The sequence below is a fragment of the Coloeus monedula genome (assembly GCF_965178545.1).
Source record: "Coloeus monedula genome assembly, chromosome: Z".
In the NCBI taxonomy this organism is placed as follows: Eukaryota; Metazoa; Chordata; class Aves; order Passeriformes; family Corvidae; genus Coloeus; species Coloeus monedula.
In genome coordinates, this window is record NC_138822.1 from 38625414 (window position 1) to 38642955 (window position 17542).

The following is a 17542-nucleotide window of genomic DNA, read 5'->3' on the forward strand; positions in this document are numbered from 1 at the left end:
GTTGAAAAATACTTAATGAGCAGTCTACATCTTTAGATTCAGCATTCAAAAGAAGCACTGCTACTTATTTCATTGTGTCTCATGGTAAACATGGTGGGGGCTTCTCTTGTGTATAATCCTGCTGATTCTGGTATCCAAATAAAATATAGTAATAGCAACAATAATTAAAAAAGGGATTTAGGTGAAAGGACAAAATACAGGGAGGACTTTTCTTCTGTCAATTTCTTCATTCGTTGTTCAGTTTATTTTATTCACTGGTTAATCCTAAATCCTGTTTAGTGACTTCCAGCAGTCAGATTACCTGAACAGTTAAATGAACACTTCTGCAAGGATATCCCGACCTTTTCCATTTTTATTCTCACCAGTATTATAAATTGGATTAGGTCTCTAAGTCTGAAAAAATGCATCACAATCTGATTATAGGAAAGGAGAACAGAACAAATGAACAAGGAGGTTTTTATTTCCTCCTCCATAACCCTCACCACTGTGTGCAACTCCTGGGATTCCTGGGTGATGATGTTGGGGAAAAGTGCTCAGTCTTGATGAAGAATCCTGGGGAGAAGTAGGACTAAACAAAGGCTTTTCAGGTTTCTTCATTGTAGGAGAAGACATATCTACAATAGAAAAACAATGTAACAGTGACATTAGCTGAGAAGCCTGTCTCAGGACACATCATTTTATGGACTGAAGATATTTCTTTTTACTGCTCTTGCACAAATATTGGATGATGATCCAGCTCGCCTATGATGAATAAGCTAATTTTTAATCACTTCTTTCAAACTTGAGAATTAAAAAGAATGTCCTAACAGGTCCTTGTCCTGCAAAACAGAAACTACATTCCTTTCATACCAGAAAAGTCAAACTGGAGAAATTTGTCTTTAAAACTTCCTTAGATTCTTCTCACCTCCACAGAACATTACCAAATCATCTGCTCCTTCAACAGCCACTTAATTTTTATTGCATTTTTTTAATGGAACACCTACACTCAGGTGTGTAGGGTAACTGCCATACACATGCTGGTTTATGATTTATTATTTTATTACTGCAAAACCTATCCCTTGCTCTTCCCAAAACCATAGTGAAAAAGCATAACCTCCCTAAGAACAAAGGATATTTCAACTTGTCTATCTCATATTTTCTGTGTCTCAGGAAGGGTCTTGTCACTTCTTCCTTCAAGTTTCCCTATCAATAAAACTTTTCTTTAGAGCTCACTATGTGAAGTAGGGACAAATGTACAATTTCTACCGAGCTTACTGATATTTCACAGAGCAAAAACACTAGATTTTTTCTGAACGTTTAAATTAATTGACCAGCATTTTTTGGACTTCACACAAAAGTATTTCAAATGTAATTACAATTGTTTTATAGGAAAGACATCAATATTGCAACCATTTCAAGTTCCATTTCAAGTCAATGATACTAACTCATGTTCAAAGCAAAGGTCATTTCTTAAGCACTTTACTGGACGAGGCCGTCATTGCAGCTGACTTTCTTACATGGACCATGTTATTTTTAAAGGGATTTTTGACCCTTTTAATATTGGCACACTCTATTCTGCTAAGACAGGCCTGCAAAATGTGAATGTCTTATTGGGACAAAATTGGACTAATGCTTTCTGAACTGGCTATAGCCTGAGTGTGTTTTCACCATGAAAAGCATACTTAGAGCACGACACATGAAACTGAGAGTCCACTTGTTTACTCTGCCCCATCCTGCTGTCCAGCCCTGCACAGGCACTGGCACCAGATCCAGAGCAAACTCTGCCTGTGACACTCCACTGTCCCCCTGCAATTCTCACCCTCCATTTTCATCCTGAGTACTGAGGCTGATGAGTGCCTGAATACCCTGAAAATTTCACATCTTCAACAATGCTGCTGAAAAAGGATTTATTTGATTTAAAGTTTCAGGAAGGGATTCCAATCCTTATTACTTTGAGAATGAAAGTAAGACTTTTGGAAAAAAATCCTAAATACAGATGAAAAGGAGAAAGATGCCAAAAGCACTCGGACAAAGTCATTGAAAGGTCAAAATTAATCAGACACAGTGTCCTGTCCTGCCAAGAATGTTCTTCATATGTGAAATTCTCAGTGCTCTTCCAAATCGCTATTGCCTGTATTCTCATTACTTTGGAGATACAGGACACAGGCGCCCAAATGAGTGGCATGTTATACATTTTAAAGCATCACATCAAAGTAAAAAGGGCTTATGCAAATAAAAATAGTTAAAACATCTCATCTTCCAACAAGGTAAATCTGCCTACATAGGAAGTCAGAAGAGCTGCTGTGAAGGATAGCATATGTAGCCTGTTCATCAGCAGCTTGCACAAATGGTGCTCCAGATGTATAGCTGTTCAAGACAGCCCAAGGCAACAATTTTGATCAATTCTAATGTGATAAAATGCTGCAGGGAAAGTGCAGAAACATGTTTACATCAGCCTTTAATTAAACTGTTGTTCACTTCCAAAGAATCTTAAGAAACACTAATGAGACATGAGTTTTGGCAAATTCATCATGAAAGCAAAGACCCTCTTCCTCAGTCTGAAGCAGCTTGCCATCCAGGCAGTTCCTGGATGAATGTCATCTTGGCACAGCACTTGGAAGCCCCCTGTTAGGAGAACTCAGCTGGAATCCAACAGTGACCCAGGGCAAGTTTAAACATCCACCTGCCTGTTTCTGCACACCCAACCTGCTTTCTTGGTCACCACCACAGCATAGCATCTTTCCTTTCTTGCTCATGAGAGATGCTTATGAGCAGAGCAAGAAAAATCCATAAACAAATATTAAATATATTTTAATCTTTTAATTCTTGAGCTCTTCTTGTTAATATATTTTGTACTGCTTGGTTTCACAAGTCTTTGTTTACAAGGTACACTCTCGAAAACAATAATCTGTAAATATTTATTTACAACTCACTAGTGTAGCATTGCCTCCAGAGAAAGTAAGATAAACCCATATTCAACTTACGGTATATATCACCACAGTGAAGGACAAAAACTATGGAGTCCATAGCACCCCTGTTAAGCTATAAGTCATCCTTCCTTCCTTGCTACACTTTTAAATGAACTGTTCTTTCTCAGAGGTGGTATTTGGGATTATTTCTGGTGGCAGGAAACACTACATACATCATATCCAGTTTAGGCTTACTCTTCACTGCTTCCACCTCCTCTGGCAGGTACACTTTCACATGTGCTTGTGTGAAGCACATGTGAAAACTTAGGTAAAATTTTGAATTCATATTGGATAGCTTTATAATGACAAAAAATCATGACAAATCCCAGTGTGCTCAGGAGAATTTGTTTTGCTTTACACCTGTACATGTGAAGAAGGAGTAGAGCCACTTCGCACAGGCAGAGCCAGCACCACCAATTTTACGATGAGCTCCATCATATTTCCTTTAACATTACGAGCATTATGTATTTCTCAATTGTGCATTTAAATAATGCACCTAGCACTGAATACTGACAAGTGAGTGACTTTAAACCACAACCACCTCTCACTTATTGAAAAAAGGCTTAGTTATATCTGCCCTAAAGACTTGGCACCGGGGCTGGATGGAAACTGAGAATCCTGAAAATCAAAACATTTTAATTCATTTATCTTCTCCACAAAAAGAAGAAAAGGAATGGGGACACATTTTTATATGGATATGTGAATAAATAGGAGAGAAAGAGAGATGTGCCTGAACAGCTGGGTGTCTGACATACTTGATGTTTGTAACGGAGAAAGACTGGCTTAGAGTCCCTGTTCTGTATCAGACAGAGATGAGTCTTTGCAACTAGCACTTCCCTTTTACAAATCTCTGCCCTAATCCTTGACGTGTTGGTGTCTGATTCCACTTCACTGTAAGTTTTATCTTGGACAGGAGACAAGGCCTCCTAAAAACATATTTACTTCCATGAAAAATTCAATTCTGGCAATCAAACTTCTCCAGAATGAAAATCAACAAAATAAAATGAAACAAACAAGTTGTGGTCAATTTTGTGCTATGAATTTCTGAGACGTTTAGCAATTCTCGAGGTGAAGGCCTTTGTACTCACTTTTGAGAGAAACAACGGGGTCATGCAGCTGCATGCATACTGCTTAGCAACTGAGAGTGTTCTGAACTCTAGGACCAGTGTCAAGGTTTGGAAAGAGCTGCTCATTTCATGTTTAAAAGACTGATCTGTTTTACTTCACATTTTAAAAGCTCATCTCAGTTTTACTTTTACTTCTACATCAAGTGTGGAAAACCATTTTACATATGAAAATTTTGTACTACATTAGAATATTTCAGTGTATGAAGCTTTGATAACCTCCCATTTTCAAATCAGCCTACTTAGCGCCAATGTTATTTTCACAGGCACACCTCCGATATTACACAATCCAGTCTACCAGACTGTGACACCTGTTTTCCCATCAGGAACCATGCCCAAGGCTAATCAAACACTCTGTTGTGCTATTATGCCATTTCACAACAGATAAGCCATTTCAATGTATCATCATTTGAGATTTGTATTGAAAAACCTAGGAAGAGAAACCAGACTAGAATTTCTACCAATGTCATTTTCAGTATTGTAAGCTGTCAAGAAAAACACAAAAACAATACTGAAATTCAGAAAAGCTACAGCAAAATGAGTAAATTACTTGCAAGAGAAACTGAATTATTTCTTTTTTCATTAGTCTTACAATGAATTACACTTTTTATTTTGCATTGTTCTATAAGTATTAATATACATAAGAGAAGAAAGTGATACAAGAACTTCCATGCAACTGAAACACAAAAGCCAAAAACCCTTTAGTTGGAGCAGACATGTCATTCTTCTCATCCTTATCCACATGAACTTGCAGATACTGTCCTCCATTGCCAACAGTCACATTCTGTGGGCTGTGTTTACCTTGATGATTTCTTTTACTTCAGCAGAAAGGGGTTTGGACAAGAGACAGAAAGGTTTTACCTACCTGCCCTTATACCTCCCAGCATACTGGGGGAGGGGGAATACAGGGAGGCAGGGTGGAAAACCCAGATAAATCCCTTTACAAATGAATATAGGACACTCTTTGCTGATGTTTGTGACTAGCTCTATAAAGCTGGACTACTGGAATTCTCCATTGCATTACTGATTATCCTACTGTTTATTGACAGAAAGCAAAACAACTCAGTACAGTTCCTGTTAAAATTATATGCATTAGCTTTTGGAAAGTACAATCTAGTGCATGGACATTTAAACTAAGGTAACTGGGAAATCTGCACACACATTTCCTAAAATTAATTTTTTAAAAAAATTTTCAATTTTCAAGGCCATTTATAAAGAGGGAATGACAAAAGCTATGATGGTCAGATTAAAGCATTAATATTGAATATGTGGGCACCAAAACCATCCACATTCCAAAGTAATTTCAAAAAATGTCCAGCTGTAGGACAGGACATATAGACCTAATCCCATAACTGTTGTTTGACAGTATCATATGACATGTAAGTAATCAACTGCCATACTGAGGAGACTAGGTCTATGAAAATTTACATCTATTCCCACCAAGATTAGGCTGAAACTATGGCATGCTGTCCTGCAAAAACTGTGAGCAGCAGTTCTTCATTCTCATCCTTTAAACACACCTCACCACTCCTCATCACGAAGGACCAGTACAACTCCCAGGAAAGGTTTATAATCAGCATGACTATGTTACCATATCTGTACTGTTTCCTGTGAGGAGAAAACATACCTTTTTTTCCCATGCATTGATCTTCTGGCATAAAGCTGGCCAACCTTCCTCACCTTTCCTCACCCTTGACTCATACCAGAAACACTGTCCTGCTGTGAGAGCCCCAAGATGCAAGTGCCATCATGCAGATCATTGGGATATGGTGTGCTGCTCTTGGAGGGAGATGAGAAGGTCTCCATCACCTTCACAGTGACCGACAGGGACCAGCTGCACCTCTGCAGCCTCTCCTGTCTCACATCTTCCTACGGCTGCACTCAGTTTATCCAACCACTTCTGTACCAACACAGCTGATCAGATGTCATATGGGAATTATTTGTGACTAACATAGAGCTCAGTGGGGTGACAACTTATTACAGGTAATATTTTACAGGACCTTATTGAGCAAACAACGTTTCCAGGAACACCAAAAAAAAACGCAAATCCTTTTTATATGCTTCCTATTGCATCTCCGACTGTATTTGTCTTTCTGTTTATATTTCTAAACATTTTGTAACTCTTCATTCAGTCAGAATCTTAAGTGCTCATGGTCTGAAGGCACTGCAAGTAATGAGGCTGACTTTGGAAATAGAGATAAGAGGCATCAGACCAAAAATACTGAGTTGCTATAACGAATATATAGACCATCATTTAAAAAGCCACATTAGGCTCCAAGAACTCTGCCCTGCCATAAAAACCCTTAACCATCTCCAGTGTACTTCAGGTGCATTTTTGTACATCTTTACACTTCAGAAATAGACTGGGCCATTTTATCGTCTATGAATCATTTTTAAGAGGTGTGATTCCTGCATATAGCTGTGATAGAAGAGCATTGTGGAAGACCGAGAAAATCTTCCTAAAAAACCAAACAAGTTATAAAGACTTTAGAGTACATTTTAGTCATTTATTAAGTTATCCTACAGAAAGTCATCCAGACTTCAAGGAAAAATGTACAGCTGTAACATCCCCTTAATGCTGAGACTCCCAGGACCTTGGCCAGAAAATAAAATCAATACTGTAACCATAACTGCAAAAGTCACAACAGTATTTCCAGTTTCTAATGCAAGATTAAAGGGCTATTTGAGATAAACTAATGTGAAGGAATTTGTTGATTTGGAAGCATTCAGATTATGAAATCTCCTTTTTATTACTATTATAGTCTACACAGGCAACAGTTAAGGATAGTTTAACAGGTGTGCTACATTAATTGTTGATCCATCTGGGAAATGGTTTTGAATGGAGGTATATCCTTCAGTCACACTGACATTTACTACTTTGCTCAAGTTTGATACAGATTGTATGAAAGCAGTAAAAAAGAGAACCTTTTCAAACATATCTATGTACACAGCACAGAAAGAAAGAATCTACGAATAAAGATAAAAGAGAAAGATACCCCAAAAATTACAATACCTGCGTTAAATTAATATTTTTCATCTGAAGGAAGTACCATTACTGGGAAAAAAAAAAGTTACTGCAGACATCTATGGTTCAGGAGGTACTAACACCTCTCCTTTCTGTAGATGAAGATATTCTGTACCACACAGGTTAAATTATGCAGACTTACACATACCCTACAAATTCTAATAAGAGCTGATCAGTTTCAAAATACTAAATCTCTTATTCATCAAAATTGGAAGAGGAAAATTACCCACAGTAGCTCCTGGGACAAATCTTGAATTAAGATATTCATTTTATCACTAATTTCAACCAAATCAAACCATCCAGATAACAGGATGTTGCCACGATATAAAATTCATCACAGGATAAGTGCCATGAATTCAAGAAAAATATTATATTGCACTAATGTCATTCATTGATCTATATGGGAGACCTTGAGTGTATTCTACTCACTAATCACACTGAGGAAATATCAAGTGATAGGTCTTCCCACAAAATATTTTTCAAAACAAAAGACAAAGAACTTGTCATTAGATTTTTTACAGTGACTTTATTGAGCAAACAACAGTCATTTCCAGGAATGCAAAAATAGCAAACCCTTTTTGTATGCTTCCTGTTGCATCTCCAACTCTACTTGTCTTTCTGTTTATATTTCTAAACATTTTGTTACTCTTCATTCAGTCAGAAACTTAAGTGCTCATGGTCTGAAGGAAAAGTCAGGTCACTGCTCTGTCCAGAATAAAAACTTCCTCACCTGCTGTTCTGGATACTTGAAGGTACTTACAAACAAGTTGTTAATTTGTCTAAACCTATTCTAAACACTGAAGAACAGATAAAATCTTTGTTGCTTTATTTTTTGAAGAGAGCATAAACTTGACATCATTCTCAATAATGAAGGATGTAAATTTTCTTGATGTAAAGCAACTTACTCATTATAAGGTAATGTTTTTGCTATTCTGTTCATGGATTTTTTTTTTTCTTTCTCTGTATTTTCATTAAATAAGCATTTGGGAAATCCTTCAGCTATTTTTCTGTACTTAGTGCCTTTCAAGCTTTAAACATCTTTCATATTTATGAAAACAATGTTTGACCTATTTCAGGTACCAGCAGCTTTTCTTGTAAAATTCCCACTACAGAAAACAAAAGTAAACCAAGTACCTATTGATCTTAGATTCAACCATCACAGCATTTAACATTATTTTTAACAGGGAGACAAAGTTCATTCATTGAACTCTACCAGCATCTTGTTCTGCAATGAAGAAGAACAAGGAGAACTCAAATTGGGCCTCCAGGTAAGTCTTCCTTGCTAAGGCTGTTGTTTGTTACCATAATGCAATTTTTCAGCATCATAGCAGCCAACAGGCTCACAGAAGCCATGGCTAAGAATTTAATGTGGAAATACACTTTCAGAAGTTAGTCTTGGTGAAAAGTATCTCTTGCTTTACAAATCTGAAGTTATGAAAATTTATCAAGCAGTAGTATTTGACTGCAGTGCTTAAAATAGTCATATTTTGCTAGTTAAAAACCCAGAAAATTTTATGTATTATATAGAGATACATAGATAGGAAAGGTATGAGTATATGTGTGTATACATTGTTTAAAAAGAATTTTAAAATAATAAAATATACAAAGGTAGAAGTAACGAGTTACTAAAAAGACACAAATAGCTTTCAAATATACTTTGACATACAAGGATTTTTAGAACCCAGACTATAAAAACACAGAATGCTATTTAACAGGTATTCATCAAGGTAAGCTTTTGCAAGCTGAATTGATGAGTTAGATGGAGAGTGTGTTTCTAAAGCATTAACCTTCAGAAGAAGTTGGACAAAAATCCTGTCCAACACAGGACACAAAAAAGCCAAGGTGTTCTGTTACCGTTTTCAACTCCTGGACTACATTAACTACTTCTTTTTTTCAGTTCCCTCACTTCAGAAATGAGAACATCCATCCTTGACAGTTGATTAGAAGAAGACCCAAGAAAGAAAGAGCTGTCAGGAAGGACCCCAATGGGGAAGGAGTGTCTAGTGAATGGGGAGAAAGCAAAAGGGGACAAGTGTCCAGAAGAAGGGTATCCAACAAAGGGTGTTGGGACCTGAGAAGTGGAAGGTCCAACAGATGCTGGCCAAACAGGTGAAGATGGTCCAGCTGTTTCAGTTTTAATGGAATGATGGCATCTTGACTCTTGACCATTGGTAGAGGTGAGGTGTAAGAGAATGAACATGATTAAGAAAATGTAAAATTAAAATTCACTTCATTGAATATTGACATTCAGTATTTCCAGACCCCTGACTACTATGGAAATCCACATGAATCTCTCATTATCATGAACAGTATGCATTGATGACAACTGTTTAACTTATTTCCAATGTACATAGCATTGTAACACTATAACAGTAGAACAGGTCTCAAGGAGAAATACAGAAATTGCCTGCAATTATGTTAATGAACTTTGCTAAGCCAGTTTTCAGAAAGGAAGCCATAGATGCACACACTGTCCTTCTCTTTTCTGATATTCCTGTTTCCTTACAAGTTAAGAAAAAGGTGTCTGATTTACTTACCAGTTAGTAAATCAAGATGTTCACCAGCAGTTAGTAGCCTATTAAACCCTAAATACTCTTTAGCCACTGCACTAGTCACTAGAGGTTTTTAGATTTTTAATAACTTCCTCTTCCAAACTGTGAGGGGAATTTTATTTTTTTACTGCATAAAATTTCTAAATTTTTAAAACACTCATCAATTTTACTCAGGCAGAAACTTACATCTATCTCACAAAATCTTACTAGCGCAGGAACTCAAAATTTTGTTTAATATAGAAACATAGTAAAGAATTCAGTAACAGCAACCTGGAGAAAGGAAGACTGGAAGAGATCTACAGCAAATTGCTTTTTAGATGTAGATATATTTCTTGATGGAATTGTAAGACATGATTCAGACATCATCAAAGTTATTAAGACATCAAGTTGGAAGAAACAAGGCACAAGAGAGAAAAAATAACTTGCACAATATCTGACAGAAGACACAGCCATTGAAATCCTAATTGTCGTGTTAGCCCTCTACTTCTAAGTAAATACCATTCTCAGAGATTACTTTTCCCTTTCTGAGACTGTGGGATTTTTGGAGGACAGTTGGTTACTTGAAAGGCTAATGGCAAAAGTCTTGGGAGATATCTTTGCAGTTATAAACTTGCCTATTTGCTCTATCAGAAAACCTCAAACCTGTTGCAAAAAATCATGCAAATAGAGGCATATTTTAAGTATTTCAACATAGCAAAAATAATGGCACAAGCCACAGAATCTTCTCACATTGACTTGATGTCTCCAAAGTAAAAAACACTGTCATTCTACAGTATTTTTTTAAATCTATTTTTGAAACAGTTATGCATACTCTTGTGGTTACATATGTTTTTAAAATAGTCACAAACTTTTTCGCAAACCGATGAAGTAAACCTCCAGGACAGTATCACAGCTTCATAAGACCTTCTTCTCTTCTATAGGGATTAATAATCTGAATTAAATGAGTAAAATAATAAAAACTTATTTTTAATGTTAATTTTGGTTAATTAGAGGGGGGGTTATATTTTTATATCAGATTGGTAACATAACTCTTTGCGGATTGTTTTTTACCAAAAGTATGCCAGCTATAAAGTTACTATTTTTAAGATATGCTTACTTATTTCTGGCCAGAATTACATCTTCAAAGAGACAGCTCCCCCAAAACAGACTATAAAGCACAACATCTGGAAATCTTATCAAAACATTTTTGGAAGTACTATGACAGGAAGACAGCTAGCAGCAAAAGGACAGTTTTACAACTGAAAGCAGAGTCTGGTATGAGCAAGATTTTACTGTAACTGGGCTAGACCTCCTTGTCTTAGTTTCACAAATGTTACATCCTGGCTACAGCACAAGTACTCCTGCAATCATGTCCCTGACCCTCATGATGCACACTTGCATAGAGAAGCTGTAAAATCTATTGGGAATACAACAAAATCACTTCTCCCTTAAAGTCTTCTTACCTACTAAACTTCATGATATTTGTTTTTCAAAACAGTGGAAGGCTGATCTAACCCTGCTGCAAACTTTCCTCTGTCCTATTTTTAATGTCAGTACATTTCTCTGTTGCCCATTAATTTCTGTCTCATTCTCTGAATCAAAACTGTTACATACCCATCAGACACCTAGGAAACTCCTAAATATTTTATTCAAATGTATTTCAGATGTCATTGTCTTATTGTAACCATTCAGTTCCAAACTACCACACTCATGACATTTCTGTTGCTTTAGGAATAGTTAAATAAAGATACAAAAAGCCTAAATTATGAGTATGAGAGTCTTTCAAAACTATGTAATTTCAATTCGTATGAAAATACATTACATTTAGATACAGTGATGAAGAAACCAAATCTATTTCAGCTCAGAAGTTAGAGACCTCCCTCTGTCAAGTTCAAAACTGAGACAGTGAACCTGAAATGAGCAACAGTATATGTTAGTATCAACCCTATTCCTGATGTTGTCTCTCTTAGAAAAGTTAAAATTGCACTAGAGCGGGAGAGAAGCTATTTACCCATAAACATGATATCCAGAGACATATTTATTTGTGGGTACTGTGAAATGATTTACATTTTTGATGCTGATGACCTGTGGATACTCTCTGAAGAAGCAGTGACTGTTGTGACTACATGAGCATTCCCTGTTGACAATGGAAAAACACAAATGTGACCTCAAAAGGCTTATTTCTTTTTCATTTATCCCTAACCTCATACAGTACACATAGGTGAGAGGGAAGCAGCACAAGTTAGATCTCTGGCATAGAAACCACCTCCAAAATTTATTTATGTTACCTTTGTTTAGGCATATGGAAACAGAAAATAGGTTTCCATAAATGTGATATCATGGTACAACATCTGTGTCCAAAAGGAGCTTTTACACAGATACATATAAGCCATAGAATCATCATAGAATATCCAGAGCTGGAAAGGACCCACATAGGATCACCAAAGTCCTACTCCTGGCCCTGCACAGGGCAGCCCCAAGAACCATGTGTCTGACAGCATTGCCCAAACACTTTTTGAACTCTTTGAAATTGGAGTTGTGATCACTTCCCTGAGGAGCCTCTTCCAACGCCCAACCACTCTATGGGAGAAGAACCTTTTTCTAATATCTAACCTAAATCTCTCCTGACAGAGCTTCGTGCCATTCATTTGGGTTGTACCACTGGTCGCCAGAGAGATAAAATCAGTGCCATGAAGATGATAACGAGCACCTAACAAACCAGCAGCAGAACAAATATGCCTGGAGCTGCCTCCCACACCCTTTCCCACTGAGCCCAGGCACCAAGGGCAGGCATTGCAGTTACTACCTTATAATGATTCTGCAGCAGCACAATAACCTCAGAAACTGAGCGGAGATGAACATAATTTTTTAGGGGTAAAAGGCTTCTATTTCCCCCAGTACAATGGTTTTCACACTGGACAGTGCTGTATCTGTGCCTCTGCAGGAATGGAAGAATATCTTAAGGATGGAAAAAACTAAGTACCTAATAGTGACTTAAAGGCAACATCTCTGACAGGGATCTGGCAAAATTTCACTAAGGCCAGTAGTGCTGAAGGACAGGATATTCAGGGAGAGATGTAAACTCCAGGAAGCAAAAGTAAAACACACTGATTTAAGTCTATCTTCTTTATTCTCTCTTCCTCATACTGGAGTTCCCTGATTTATGTAACATATTAAAGGCTGTTTCAGCTCAGAAGTCTAGCTACCCAATGGCACAGAAACTAAGTAAAGGTTCATTGTAAATACACTGAAGAAATTTAAATCATAACATTGTTCGTTACTGATAACTGTAATATGAAGTTCATGCAAACATGAACAAATCCAACGTTCATGGAATGTGATTCTCTGCAAGCAGAATGATTCAAAACCTAAATTGTAGTTGAGATACTTGAGAACTATAGAGTTAGTCTGTGAACTGTCTGTCAGCAGGGCTTGCGCTCAGGAGTCTATATGGCAGTGCACTTCTCAGAAGCTCACTCAGCAGCAGAAAAACACTTCATTTCACAAATGGGTATATGTGAGAGAGGAAGAATGAGCTGTTTTCCCTACCACTACAGAAATAATTTATCTAGAAAGCAAAAAATTTATTTGAGGTATGATCCAGTCTTTCATGAAAAATTGCAATAAAGTTTCATGACGAAACAGGTAGCATTCACAGAGGAAAATATTGTGCATAAGGAGGAAGATTCTGGCTAGCAGAAGTCCTATTTACTGTTCTTAAGTTTGGTTATGCAAAACCACAGGCAAGACATTTTAAAAAAAATTCAAAAGTGAATGCTTCAAACTGTCAAAAATAAGACAGTATCAGAGCCTCCATGAGAAACAGAGTACAAAAAAAATTATGAAGAAAAAGACTAGTTAACACTGACTGAGAAGAACAGCGTAATGGTTAAGAACACAGATAAGAGGGTAGGCAAAAGCAGATTAAAAGGAGACCAACTATGATGGAAATGTGAAAGTAAAAGGCAGCTAAAAGAAATACCAGCCACATGCTTCCTTGCACATGGAGATGAAAGAGAAAACAGAAGGAAGAAATAAAAGAGAGAATATATTTTTTTTAAAGAAGCTTTAAAACAATATAAAAATGAGGTAAGACCAAAGGGTCACTCAGTTACTGAAGAACTGAGAGCAATGATCAGCAGAAACTGAGGGCAAACACTGAAAGATCCCCAAAGGAAGCAACTGCACATCTTTTTCTCTATTTCCCTTTTACATTTCACAGTCTCTCCAGACAGCTACGGCACCTCAGCCACAGGATCCATTAACCAACACTGTACAAATATATGAGTTTAAGCACATTCTCACATAACAAAGGGGAGGGAAAAGACTACACTGGCACCTAGGTTTATAAAGCATCAAGACAACATGAGGGAAAGATATGACAATTAATCTCACTGTTTTGATAGTCACAACTTTCTTTCTCCAGGTAAGCATGTTTATTGCTTTGGATAACCCAGAAGATACCATCACTTACCAAACCCTTCAACCTATGGATAGAGTCCAGAGAGCTACATGTGGATTCTTCAGAAAGAGCTTATTGGATCTATTCCAGGTCACATGGTACAGACTAAATGTCCATGTCATGGCAATACAAAAACAGAGTATTCTTACGTTGACTAAACCATAGTAAGCAGATGTTTTGATTTTTATTTAAAAGCACTGGAGTCCAAACTCTGCTGGCATGATCACAGCATACACAATATCAAGTACTCATTTTTCATCTTTTCACACAATAAGGCTGTCACCATATAAAAATTATTATTATTATTATTATTATTATTATTATTATTAGTGGTTGTTTATACAATATCCTGTTGGCTGTTGGCTTTAACTACATTTACAGAACCAGCAAGTACATACACCACATGGAAAAAAAAAGATTCTTCTAAAAAGTCATCATTTTATTGCAGAAATTGAATGGCACATGCAGTGATTTGTTGTATATTTAAGTATACTTCAAGGTAAAATAATCCCATGTTACTCACCTTGATCTCTTTCATGCCATGTCCTACTTCCTGCAGCTGGTGAATTTGGAGAAGGGTAGAAGTCTCCTGTTGGGCTTGGCTCCATATTTTCATCTATGGAGATAGTTTTGGGTCTTTTGCTGTTGAAGAATTGTGAGATTTGGCAGTGAATAAAGTACAAATGTAGTAGTGGTATATAAACTTCCTGGATCTTTACAGATATTTTAATAGAGAGTAATTTAGGCTTACTAAGTGAAAAAAAGAAAGAATATTACTGCCTACATTAACTTGCACAGGTGATATTAATAATATGTAATGCAGGTATACATTTGCATTTTTCACATGACTTAATATTTCAAAGACGGCATGAATGGGTAATATAAAAGTCCACCAGCATTTCACTGAACAACCAAGAAGCCAGTTCCTGTAGCCTACCAAGGAAAGATTGGGTCGTGAAGGTACCAAACACTATGCAGAAACCATGAAGTGTAGCAAGCCACTGGAAAGTGTTACTAATAAAGGTAGAAAAAGAAATTTTGTGAATGTGTTAATGAGGAAAAAATGTAGTTTACTGTATTTCATCAGGTCAAACTCCTAAGCTTTTCAGACGGCTAGTCTGAAACAAACACTTTTCATTTTTGACTAGTTTAATTAAAAACAACAAAAGGCCCATATTTCAAGTCACACTATATAAAATGAGGCAGAACTTCAATACAGTGGAGGAAAGTCAAGTTTCTTCATAGCAATATATACTGAAGCTGTTATACTGACTGCCAAAGAAAACCAGGATGAAGGTTTTAATGGTGTAGTATTATTACTATTATTATTATTATTACTATTATTATTATTATTGTTATTATTACTACTACTACTACTACTGCAACTATAACTGCTACTGTTACCCTGTGATAATTAATCCATCTATTCTAATTAATCCATCCGTTTCTAAAGTGCATTTGGTATACTGCCAAGCTGAAAATATGATGAAATGAAATAGGGAAACCTGAGCAAAATAACTCAGAAGCACCAGATGCTGGTGGAAGAATATGTCAGCGCCTTGAATGTCCTGTTAAATCCTGTCCCACTGTGCAGACAGCTTCCTGACTCACTGAGGTCCACAAACGTGGGACAGTGACAGCTCCTATAGTGCTTGTGATTTCATGGTATATCAGACAGTTTCAGAAAACCAAGGGGCTCTAGGGGTCTGACAGACAGTACATTCTCTGGGAGTCAGGAGGAGGGCACAGCAGGTTCTCTACATCCATGGGCCCACCAGCAGCTCCCAAGGGAGGAAATGGGAGTCTCTCTCAGAGATGGGAGAAGGGAGCAGTTGAACAAGGAGGAAGTGAGTCCCTCAGACTAACTCGCCTGTAGCAGGTGAAGGGAGACCCTTGAGAAAAATTAACCTGTAGCTATGTCACATGCTCCTCCTCCTTTCCACTCTGTTGGGAAAAGACCCTGAAAGAGGGTGGCAGAAAACACTTTCATGAGCTGTTATGGATGAGAATACCTTGTCTTTATACACCTGGCCTAACACCTTTTCTAGAGGAAACAGTATCTGTCCAAACATATCTTTCAAGACAGAGCTCCAAGAGGGAGCCCTGAAAAGACAGCCTTTGTGCCTGCAACCACTCTGAGACCTGCCAGCATGTTCCCAACCACTAGACCTTCCTGCAGCTCAGCAACAGTTTTGGGATGTATAGCTATTCTCTTGGCAGATGATTTAGTGGGCACTTCAAACCCTGAAAAAACTTATAACCATCTTCAATATCGTGCAAGGTGACAGGCAATAATGACACCATTTCAAATGACAAGATTTATAACTTACAAACCCGTACAGAGATAACGGTAACATACATAAGAAGCTAGCCTCACAAAATCAGAGGAAATTAAAAAAACTGTTGGTTGCTGACCCGATTTGTGAATTGCTTGTCCTACACTATTAAACATGGTTCACATTAGCACTTATTTCAAGTTTTTACCTGCTTGGTGGAGAGGACAAGGACCTCTGTAGGTTTACACCCGAATTCATATCATGGTAATATGGCTGGCTCGGAAGCTCTCCAATTGGGAAGTTCACTCCAGTTCCCTGGGTTATGGGTGCTGAAAAACACATCACCATAAGAACTCAGAGATAATCTTCTATCTTTTTAGCCATCTTTTTATTTCTAACACTTGGAAAAATATCAAGATGTTAATACATGTATCTTATTTTCTGCTTCTTGTGGAAACCAAGTACAGACAAGTTGTATCAATGATTATGTATCTAAAAAGTAAATTACCTTCCCTAGTGCTTACAAAACCTTTAGCACTTATGCAGATATAATACATTTGTTTTATAAGAGATAAAATGGAATCACCAATATGAAAAAGATAATACAAACCTCAAGCACTATAATGAATGAGCCTAGGCTTATGAAGAGAGCTAACATTATTTATTAAAGAACTGAAATAAAGGAAATATGAAACTCAGAGACACACAAATTCCCTTTCCATTAATGTTAACTCTTTTGTATTAATAAAAGCCTTCTGTGTTGACAGGCTGGTTTTCTTCCTTTTTCTTTCGCCCAGTGCCACAGGTTCTGCTCTGCATATGCACACCTACACACAAGTACATACACTCAGCGTTACCTTCACCTCCTTATAGGGTCTGTGTACCATACGGACTCTGGCAATTCAAGAATAAATTATGTGTTATGTATTGTGGTGTATTTACCTTTGTTCATTGTCTGTGCATCATGCATTTTAACTACCTTTGGCATTTAAAAGAATAATTGCATGTTGTGTAATGTATTTGAAGGTTTGTATTTTTCTTGACAGTTTAAGTACACTCTGTTGCGGCTTGAGGTTAAACAAATGCATGGTAAGAAATCCCACAGAAACCACATGATTTAATGCTTATTATTAGAAGTATATCATGTATAACAGCTGCATAATGCACAGTTTCATA

General features: G+C 37.0%; 1 protein-coding gene across 7 annotated transcripts in view; it reads right to left on the bottom strand.

Annotated features, from left to right (window-relative positions):
- NFIB (nuclear factor I B) overlaps positions 1 to 17542 on the bottom strand; it is a 169330-nt gene that overhangs the window by 42358 nt on the left and 109430 nt on the right. For all 7 annotated transcript variants that reach the window (XR_014227284.1, XM_082301856.1, XM_082301855.1 and 4 more), the window contains exons 5-7: positions 16575 to 16695; positions 14614 to 14732; positions 483 to 614 (exon numbers count right to left, since the gene is read on the bottom strand). Coding sequence is in view for 6 of the 7 variants with exons in the window: in XM_082301856.1 (XP_082157982.1) it covers positions 483 to 614; positions 14614 to 14732; positions 16575 to 16695 (372 nt within the window). In the remaining variant the exon portion in view is untranslated. The remainder of the gene's footprint in view (positions 1 to 482; positions 615 to 14613; positions 14733 to 16574; positions 16696 to 17542) is intronic.